The 10,943-nt window shown below is 47.8% G+C and overlaps 1 protein-coding gene across 1 annotated transcript in view; it reads left to right on the top strand.

The window, feature by feature from the left end:
• The first annotated feature begins 1,393 nt into the window (after positions 1-1,393).
• The window catches only part of ADAMTS18 (ADAM metallopeptidase with thrombospondin type 1 motif 18), a 142,414-nt gene continuing 132,864 nt past the window's right edge, over positions 1,394-10,943 (top strand). Inside the window, exons 1-3 of the mRNA XM_065920428.1 lie at positions 1,394-1,483; positions 1,577-1,667; positions 4,433-4,749. Coding sequence (XP_065776500.1) covers positions 1,394-1,483; positions 1,577-1,667; positions 4,433-4,749 — 498 coding nt within the window. The remainder of the gene's footprint in view (positions 1,484-1,576; positions 1,668-4,432; positions 4,750-10,943) is intronic.

The raw sequence follows: 10,943 nt of genomic DNA, 5'->3' as shown, positions 1-10,943 counted from the left end.
GGGACCTTCTCTTTAGCTGGGCTCCAATCCCTGACACGCAAGACAGCACTCCTTTCTTTCTTTATAAAACTGCTCTTTGGTCTTACATGAAATGTCAGCTCCTCACAGACATCTTATACACGGTCACACACAGAGTCTGAGCTCTCCCCCACCCCCTAACTACATTAGATTCTGCTAGGCTTCTTTCTAATTGAGGGGCCCATTCTTTTCCTGTAGGGTCTCTGTGATCATTTTTGTTCTCGGATGGTTGACTTACCCCTTGAGGGTCTTTTCCATTAGCCTGTGAAGAGGATATATTTTGTTGTCCCTGCCAACGGTGGGGATCAAAAGATCAGAGAAGTGTGGTGAGTACACGACAGGCACCGCGCAGAGGGGCTGCGCGTCCATGGTGAAGGCAGCGGCGCGTTTCGGAGGCTGTGGGGGCCGGGGCCGGGCTGAGGAGCTGGAAACGCGGTCACTGGTAGAGGCGAGGCCACGGCCGGCCAGCCTAGGTTTTCACACGCCGCAGCCTTTACAAGGGTCTTGCTTGCAGCCCTCCAGGCCGCCGGAGATGTGAGTTACGGGACTGCTCCTTGAGTGAGCGAGGCCATCGTGCACCTAGCTGGCCAGTTCCTCGTCCCCATCAAGGGGTCCCACCTCTGATGAAGCGGGGAGGGTCCCTGGCCCTGTGGAGGCGCTGAGGACGCTCTGTACCTGGGCTATCTTGCCAGGAGACTTGCAAAGGAGACGTCTGCACAGGCAGCCGAGGAGTGGCGCCCCTTGCCTGAACGGCCCCCTCCCCGCGCTCGGCTCGTGGGTCCTCGCGCTCCGGTGACGCTCTCCCAGCCTGGCCCAGGGCGCTCTCCTCCCTCCCTGGGCGGCCGGTCCCTCCTCCCCCTCCCTCCCCCCAGCCTCCCCTCCCCCTGCGCCCCCTCCCTTGGAGTCGGAGCGGGGAATCCCACGCCCTCGCACCAGCCCGGGGGCTCGGACGAGCCCGGGAGCCGCTGGTCGCCAATCACCGTGCGGTGGAGAGGCGGGCGCTCGGCTTCGGCGCGCCGGGGGAGCCAGCTGGCGCTGCTGGCCCCGGGAGACTCAGACGCTCACCCCGACTGAGAGCGACGCGCGGACCGCAGGGCGGGCGCGGACACAGCGCCCCGGCCGTCTGCGCTCCGAGGCGCGCGCCCGCCCCGGCCCCGGGGCGCCCCCGGGAGGAGCAGGCGGCGCGGCGCGAGCCGGCACCGGCGGGCGGGCAGGCGCGCGGGCGCCGGGAGCCGCAGCCGGGGAGTCCCGGGGCGCCCGGCCCGCGATGTGAGCGGCGACGGCGGCTCCCACCTGGCGCCGCACCTGGAGCGCCGCGCTCCGGGGCGGCGGGGAGAATGCGCGCCGCCCGCAGCCGCCGCGCCCGCCCCTGACCATGGAGTGCGCCCTCCTGCTCGCGTGCGCCCTCCCCGCCGCCCGCTCGGGCCCGCCGTGGGGGCCGGCCGGGCGCGGGCGCGTGGCTAAGGCAGGTGCCGGGCGAGGGGCGCGCCGCCGGCGGGGGGCCCGGGACGCCGGCCCCGCCGCGCCCTCACGCGCGGGGTCACTTTTTCCTTTGCAGGCGCTCCAGCTGTGCTGCCTCTGCTGCGCGTCGGTCGCCGCAGCCTTAGCCAGTGACAGCCGCAGCGGGGACGGCAGCGGATTAAACCAGGGTTCGTATTCGCCCCCTCCCCGCCTCCAGAAGAGCTTTTCCAGGCACTTTGTCCCTTCTTTCCTTCCAAAGAGAGACAAGGTAGAAGAACTCCCCGCCTCTCCCCCACGTGGCAGGTGTGCGCGTGTCCTGGATACACTGGGCCTGTTTGGAGAGGGGGGATGTGGCCAGGACTTTGATTTTATCATGGGAATCAGGGCCTCAAGCTGCAAGTCCCATAAAGGAGAAAACAGGCCTTTCCCCCTTTCCAAAAAAAAAAAAAAAATCTGTGCTGCGGTGAGAAATTAGGAAGTGAATGGACATTGACCAGGTGGCTGATATCAAGAGGCACTTTCTTCATTTCCTTCTTCTTTCCAGAAAGAACACGTCCCCTCTCCCCCACCTTCCCTCCCTCACGTCTCCACTCCTGTTCCTTTTATCCCTTTCCCATCTTCTTGCTCCCTCTTCTCTTCTCTTGTATCATTGATTCCCAAAGCTCACCAGAGGAAAGCAAGTAGCTTCTCTGGGGGTGTGGGGGAGGGGGGTACCTCTTCTGAGGTTTCCTGGCTGCAAACATCCAGAACATGCTTTACTTGTTATTTATTAACTTCTCCCTGGCACCTGGAAGGAAAATCCTTGTTTCCATTGTCCCATCAGCTGCTGGAGAACAGCTAATTCCCGACCCCAGGTTTCTATAGAAAGACCTTGATGTCCAGCTGGGGTTCTATCACTTTTTCAGCCTTGCTCAGCCTTATCTCCTCCTCTCGCGGATTCATGGAAAAGGCCGTGCCACCCAGGAGTGGGTGAGTGAGGGGACCCAGGAGAGCCAGGAATTTGCCCTTGAGAAATTCACCCAGAAAAGTTGGCTCCAGTTTCTAAAACAACCCCTCATTGTTTCATCAGGGCCAAATGGCTTGAGATCCCTTCCATTCCAATCGCCACCTGTAAGCACCTCATGTTAGGCAGCCCTTGGGCTGATTAATCAGATCACTCACTGCAGGAGCTCTGAGTGGCCTTCTTCCCATCAGCCACTGAATATTGCCATCAGCCCACTGGTCCATCCTCCCTTTGCAAACAAGCCAGTAGCAGGTGTCTGGGTAGGGGCTTTGCAGGCTGATTCCAGGAAGGCTGGCTGGATAAGGCTTCTGCGTGTCCTCCCAGCTAAGACCAGGCAGAGCTTCAGAAGGCTTTGCACAAGCAGGTAAGAATCGATGTAGCATAGAGACTGTCTGGAGCATGTGTGACTTTGACAATTAGGTTTTAGCCTGGGGGAGGGAGGAGGTGTCTTCTTGCTGTGTTTCATCAAAAAGCCTTGTTCACGGAAAACAACATAGTAGAGGTGTTTAAGAGAAGTGGTATGTGTACTGTTCAATTTTTTAAGGTTAAGAGAAAAACATTTTTTAATTGCTTTTTAATACAAATGTCAATTAGATAGTATTTCCAGTTAAAGAAGTGAAGAAAAAATGGGGAGGATGGCAAGAACATTGTAAGAATGAGTTTCTTAAGCAGTTTGAGTCTCAGATGATTCATATACAGAAGAGCACCATTGAAAATTGCCATATTGGGATTTTTTAAAATCCAAATGTAGGACCAAATAGAATATCACTCATTGATCCCTGCTAGCTACAGGGCTTCTGTTCATTCTTTAGCTTTCCGTCTTTCTTTTTTTTTTCAGTTGTTGACTATTTTGGGAAAAGGGAAATTCCTCTTGCTTTTCCTCCTCCAGTAACCAAGGACCCAAGTGACTCAAACATGCCTCTTAGTTATTTGGAATCTTTCTAAACACTATCCAAATTAGTTTCCCATTCTGTGCCTAGAAAGTGGAAACACAGAGTGTTTTTTAATGCGCAGAGGGCATATTCCAAGTCACTTTGTGGACGATACTTTTCAGTTTCAATGTCCTGTGATAGAAAACAGTGTGCTGGCCTCATTTTTTTCAAGCAGCAAATTGTTGTTTAACTTCTGCTCTCCGGGACAGGCAGCAATTAGTGCTGCTCTAGGGAGCAACAGGGAAGGTATTTTTAAACACGTCTTTCCAGGTGTCCCCTGATCTGACACGCCCCCACCAACATGTCTGAGCAGTTTTCAGCATCAGACTGTAGAAGGAAGTCCTGACAATTCTGAGGCATTTTTATGTATCCACTCTATTTTATGCTTACAATTAAATGGAATTGTCCCAGGGAAAGCTCTCTGTAAAACATTCAGTGATATGAGTGCTGGAGTTTTATTATCACGTATGATTAATATTGGAAGCATAAAACGGCAGTTACTTGTTAATTGCCTGAGATTTCATCTCAAGTTACTCAGCTTCATGAGTTATATTTGAAATGTAAGCTCTGTCCATCCCCCACCCACACCCACACACAAATGTTCCTAATGTAGTTTAAACACAGAGGTATCATCTTGGGGGAAAGTTCCTTTCTTTGACTTTATGGCTTCATGGTTATAATATTGTCTCCTCCAAATCGACTTTGATGTGTGGATGACTCCATGACGGATATGTAGAAAGTCCACCTCTCTCTGCAAACTGTGAAAGTCGTGGCGTCTTGACGTTCAGCAATACGGTGCTTGACTTTTAGTTTCTGGAGGAATGAAGGTGGTGGAGCTAATTGTCGAAATCACAAAATTCTCCGTGTCATGAGCTGCTCTGAGTGATATATCGTCTAGGTGCATGGCAGTGGAGACAAATATCTTTCAGCTGTGCATTGCTCACTGCCAGCCTGTGGGAAAGGGGCCCCCAGGGCGTCCTGGGCTCGGGTGCTGACAGCCAAACCTTTCCCATTGCAGATTACGTCTTTGTCACGCCAGTAGAAGTGGACTCGGGCGGGTCATATATTTCCCACGACATTTTGCACAACGGCAGGAAAAAGCGGTCGGCGCAGAGTGCCAGCAGCTCGCTGCATTACCGATTTTCAGCATTTGGACAGGAACTACACTTAGAACTTAAGCCCTCGGCGATCTTGAGCAGTCACTTTATTGTCCAGGTACTTGGGAAAGATGGTGCCTCAGAGACTCGGGAACCCGCGGTGCCGAGATGTTTCTATCAGGGATTTATCAGAAACGACAGCTCGTCCTCCGTGGCGGTGTCTACGTGCGCCGGCTTGGTAAGCACCCCCGCCTCCCTCTCGCCCGTGTTTTGTGTAATTGGAATGAACAGACGTCTGTAATACCAGGCTCTTGCAGTCAGCTCTACATATTCACACTGTCAGCTCTGATACGTAGAATCTTCTCAGCTGAATTAATCTAAGCTGCTCCCAGAAAAAGAAAATCTAAGAGAACTTCAATTACCATTTAAGAAGGTTCTTTTGATGTTTATTGGTCTGGGCCTCTTCATTCTCCATGTTAGAGACGATCCCTGAGGAAATTAATTTGATGGATGCCATTCGCTTTGGAAAGTCTTGAGAGACCAGGCTTTATATAAATCTAACAAGCTGCGTGCCTCTACAGTGCTCTGACACAGGGGAAACTGTTATTTAATGCAGGAGTACATTCACAGCCCTGAGCAGCCTGACCTTCCCTGTGCAAGGGAGGCCTCTTGTTTTCTTTCCACTAATCTCTTAGTGTTGTCCTGCTCAAGTAAGACATCCTTTTAGAATGTGATGTGGTGTGTTTGGGGGCTGGTGGGGGGACGTGTGACATCCAGGAGGGAAAGGCGTTTAAAAGCATTCGGGACAAGCATATTGCCTCCTGTGTCGTCCTCACTGTTGAGCTCGAGACTGCAATATTAGTATAAATGATTCTTGTCTCAGGATTCAGGGATCTTGCGCTACTAAATGGCCATCTGGGTTGATGCCATCTTGTGTTGCGGTTGGGAAGTGTCGGTAACTGACAGAACAGTGTGTGTGTTTGTGTGTGGAGACACACAGTGGTCTCGCTCTGGTGTGGCTAGAAGAAGGGAAACGGGAGGAAAGCTCAATTCAGGATGTAGTTAATAATATACATGATACACTCTGACCGAACAAGAGGGTAGGGCTTAGGCGCTGGTGAATGAGGACTTCCATATTCTTGGCTAGCTGAAACTTTATTACATAACTTTTTTTCCTCTATGTTGTGGCTTGACACATAACTAAAAGGGTTCATCGAATCAGAGTTACAATGTTTTGGTATGGTCTTTATAGAGTGAAGCAAAGATTTAACAGTTCTCAACTAAGCTGCATCTGTTTAAATGAACAACATGGCTTACTGGTGACCTACACATTCTACCCTGCTTACACACACACAGGGAGCGCCCACACCCATGAATATATCTCGTGTTGGCTGGTTTGTTGCTTTGGTGGTGATGAGTCTCCTGATCTTTTGGGAGCATCCTCCTCTCTTCTATTTCAGTATCCTGACATCTTCAGAAGGAGGTTAGGCCCTCCATCACAGGGGCTTAAGCCACCCCATTGCACATAACCCAGTGATTTGGAGCAGTCTGTCCAAGGTCATTTTCACACTAGCCCTTACTAGAAGGACCTTGGGCAAGTTACAAACCTCCCTGTGTCGTAGCATCTGTATCTCTGCAGTGGGAATAGCATGAAGGTTTACACTGCAGGGCTGTGGGGGTGACGTGACTTCCTACATGCAAAGAGCTGCAGAAGTTCTCGGAAGGCACTTAGTCTCCTCACGTTGGATGAGCTCAGGATTCCACTGTCTGAGTGATAGGAAATCTGACCCTGATCATCTGATCCCATATTCATAGATGCTGGGTTATTTCTCCTAAGAAGGAGATTCACTTTAGAACAGGGAACAAAGAGCTACTTTATATGTAGAATGAGACAGGCTACACAGTTTCATCTCTGGGATGGAAGTGAAAGAAGTCATTGGCAACCACATCTGCCTGTGTATAAGGCCAATATACAGTTTTTCTCTGCATGCCAGTCTGATTTTGTTTGTTTTTATGTTTTCAATTTGATTTTTATTTTATATTGGACAATAGTTTGATTTACCAATGTTGTGTTAGTTTCAGGTGTATAGCAAAGTGATTGAGTTTATATATATATATATATACACACACACACACACATATATACATATACACACACATTCTTTTTCAGATTTTTTCCCATATAGGTTATCACAGAATATTGAGTAGAATTGCCTATGCTATACAGTAGGTCCTTTTTGATTGCCTATTTTATGCATAGAAGTGTATATATTTTAATCACAAACTCCTAATCTTTACCACTGCACCACCTGGGAAGCCCATACATTTTTTCCTTTGCATACCAATCTGATTTTTGTTTGTTTTTATTTTTTAATTCAATTTTTATATGTTCAGTTCAGTCACTCAGTCATCTCCAACTCTTTGCAACCCCATGGACTGCAGCACGCCAGGCTTCCCTGTCCATCACCAACTCCCGGAGCTTGCTCAGACTCATGTTCATCAAGTCAGTGATGCCATCCAACCATCTGATCCCCTATTGTCCCCTTGGACTATAATTTGGTTTTCAATGCTGTATTTCAGGTGTACAGAAAAGTGATTGAGTTATATGTATATGTATAATCCATTCTTTTTCAGATTTTTTTCCCATATAGGTTATCACAGAATATTGGTTGCCCGTGTTATACAGTAGGTCCTTGTTGATTATCTGTTTTATACAGAGTAGTATATACATGTTAACCTCAAACTCCTAATTTATCCCTGCCCCTCGCCCCCCCCCCCACCTTTCCACTGTGGTAATCATAAATTTGTTTTCCAAGTCTGTGAGTCTTGGAAATAAGTTTGTTTGTATCATTTTAGACTCCACATATAAGTGATATCATATGACATTTGCCTTTCTCTTTCTGACTTCACTTAATATGCTCATCTCTAGGCCCATCCATGTTGCTGCAAGGGGCATTATTTCACTCTTTTTTTATAAGGCCAGTATAAGTTGAAACCATGGACTTCACATTCTGTTTCTGTTTTTCAACAAACCAGCCACATATACTTAATTAACTTTACTTCTCTGGGCCTCGGTTTCCTCTCCCGAACCACGTGAAGTGATTTCTAAGACTCCTGCCATCTCTAGGCATCTGAGTCTAATTATCAGTTGGTTTACCCCATCAGGGCCCACTAGGTATGGGGTGGGGAAGTTATCAAGCTTATCTCTCTTGCATCACACACCTCCCCACATCCCCACCAAGAACTGCAAGATATAATAAACCCATACAGCCATCCTTAATCAAACAAAAAGAAAAATAACACAGGGAAGAGGATCAAACCCCAAGTGAAAAAGCTGAGACACTGCTCTGTATTAATTTTTGTAACTTCTATTGTAGTATATATACAGAAAAGTGCAAAAATCATGGTGTACAACCTAATGAATTTTCACAAAGTTTACATCCCTGTAACCAACAGCCAGATCAAATAGGACATTACCAGTGCCTGGAAAGACCATCCCCCATCCCTCATCCCCTTCCAGTCACTGCCCACCAGAAGTAACCCCTCTCCTGACTTGTAACATAGCTTGATTTCATCTACTTAAAAAAATCTTACTTGAGAGAGGGTCATACAATATTCCTCTGTATGAATGTTCTGCGTTGTTTCTAATTGTTAGTGGTTGTTGAAATTGTTTCCAGTTAGGGGCTGTTGTGAGAAGTATTACCAAACATTCTTGTCTCTGCCTTTTGGTAAGCTTACAGACACATTCTGTTTGAAATACTGAAGACTGAAGTTTCCGGGTCATAGGGTAAAATCTATATGTTCTCCTTTGCTAGATTCTGGCAAACAGCTTTTCAGAGTGGTTGAACTAACTGACACTGCCATCAGCAGTGTGTGAGAGTTCCAGTTGCTTCAGATCCTTATCAACACTTGCTATTATCTCTCTTTTCCGTTTTAGCCACTCCCATTGATGGATGTGAAGCAGTACCACAGCAGTACCACAAACACATTATGGGTTTTGTTTGAATTGTTCTGGTGGTTAATGAAGTCGAATCCTTTCTTATGCCTACTGGCCACTTCTATACCCTCTTTTATGCTCTGTTAGTGTATCATATATGGACAAGCAATAGTATATAAGTTTCTCTGTTATCTGAAAGTAGGGTCTTCCTATGAAGCCTTAAAGCAAAGAAGCAGTTACCTTAGGACACATCTTGGCAGTGAGTGCACAGAATAAGCTGGCGTGGAGCACAACGGCTCACAGACGCAGCTCAGAGCTGCAGTAGCTTGATGCACAGGTGCTGAGGGCAGTTCCCGGAGGAGGGTTGGTGGTGCTACTTCCCCTGCTGGGGGTGAGTGCTGCCTCTGTAAGGGCTCACTGGAAAACCAACAGATGAACACTCATCACCATTTTTGCTCTGGGTTTTTTTGTTTTTTTAATGTCTTTTGTAAAAGCAAAGTGGTGTAAAGCAAGCTTTTGAAAGTGGGGCATTTCTGCAAGTGTCTTCAGCCCAAATTGTGGTGCTTTTCCCTTTCTTTGTGAATAGAAGCAAGAATTCTGAGCAAAAACACCTTTGCCAACTTATCTTTGATAGCATGGCTATGCACCTCTAACAGTGCACTGATCTGCATATGAAACACTATTGAGGGGCAATAGTGAGCACTGGAAGATGACCTGAGGCTCCAACTGAGGAATCACTAAGGAGACAGAGAGATGAAATGTCTGAAATGTCTACATCAGAGTTTCACCAAGAGTGAGGCTGGACAACTGGCAACAGAATGACTTTCAAGGTGCTGGCAACTTCCTAGTATGCATCAGTGTGTATTAAAAAAGTAAGAAGTCACCTTTAGATAACAGAATACTGACAGGAAGGCTAACCATTATCTTGATGGCTAGGGAAAGCCCAGGAGTGGCTTAGAAAGGGTGGAAGGGTTAGAGTGTGTGTGTACGCACGACTTGCTCAGTCCTGTCCAACTCTTGTGTGACCCCACAGACCCCACGAGGCTCCTCTGTCCGTGGAATTTTCCCGGCAAGAATACTGGAGTGGAATGCCATTTCCTCCTCCAGGGGATCTTCCCAACTCAAGGACTGAACTTGCATTGGCAGGAGGATTCTCTACTACTGAGCCACCAGGGAAGCCCAAAGATTTTAACAGTGAAATATATATGAATATATATGCATGTATACCTACTCCAGTTAGGATTTCTCAAGCAGGGGATTTAATAATTCACAATTAAATTCTGTTCAAAATATTCTCTTAAAATGTACCTGCCCTGCATGATAGTGAGTGAAGTTGCTCAGTCGTGGCAGGCTCTTTGAGACCCCATGGATTGTAGCCTACCAGGTTCCTCCATCCATGGAATTCTCCAGGCACGAGTACTGGAGTGGGCTGCCATTCCCCTATGATAGATCTCATTTTATTCAGAAGTTAACTGGACGCTTTGTTGTTGTTCAGTTGCTGTCACATCCAGCTCTCTGTGACCTCATGAGCTGCAGCACACCAGGCCCCCCTGCCCTTCACTATCTCCCAGAGCTTGCTCAAACTCATATCCATTGAGTCCATGATGCCATATAAACATCTCATCTTCTGTTGCCCCCTTCTCTTTTAGCCTTCATTCTTTCCCAGCATCAGGGTCTTTTCCAATGAGTCGGCTCTTCGCATTAAGTGGCCAAAGTATTGGAGCTTCAGCATCAGTCCTTCCAATGAATATTCAGGGTTGATTTCCTTTAGGGTTGACTGGTTTAATCTCTTGCTGTCCAAAAGACTGTCAAGAGTCTTCTCCAGCACCACAGTTTGAAAGTATCAATTCTTATTTACTTGGAATAACCCATCAAACAGGAGTTGCAAACTTCTATTTGTGAATCCTGCCTACCATTATTTCTGGAGGTGGTGGTTTTTAAATTTTGAATTTCAGCAGGATCTAACTCTCTCCAGCCCGCCACTGCCCCCTACACCTGGTGGCCCTACAGCCTGTGAACATTATCTAAGTTTGCAAAACTGTGTCCCAGAATCTCAGGGTTGCAGATGGACTGGATCTAATCACTCTCTGACATGTGCATACTTTGCACTATACTCAGCTTCCCCCGAGTACCACTTAGATGAAATGCTTATCACATCCAGGAAGCCTATGCATTGTCAGGAGACCCTTCATCTTAATGTTGAACTACATACAACCTACTTTCTTATGACTTTCATCTGTGTTTCTCGATTTTGTTTTCTGGGATGTTAGGAGAAACCTGTCTTTCTTCCTGCAAGTGAGGAGATCTAATATATGGATCTGCCCCCAAAAGTGGAACTTTTTTGCTCTTTTTTCAGGAAGACAATAATTTTCAGAGTGTGATCAGCTACATTAGCTTCACTTGCGTGTGTGTGCGCTCAGTTGTGTCTGACTCTTGGTCACCCCATGGACTGTAGCCCACCAGCTTCTTCTGTCCATGGACTTTCCCAGGCAAGA

This window comes from Muntiacus reevesi, chromosome 2 (assembly GCF_963930625.1).
Source record: "Muntiacus reevesi chromosome 2, mMunRee1.1, whole genome shotgun sequence".
Classification (NCBI taxonomy): domain Eukaryota; kingdom Metazoa; phylum Chordata; class Mammalia; order Artiodactyla; family Cervidae; genus Muntiacus; species Muntiacus reevesi.
This window is presented reverse-complemented; position numbering and strand designations above follow the sequence as displayed.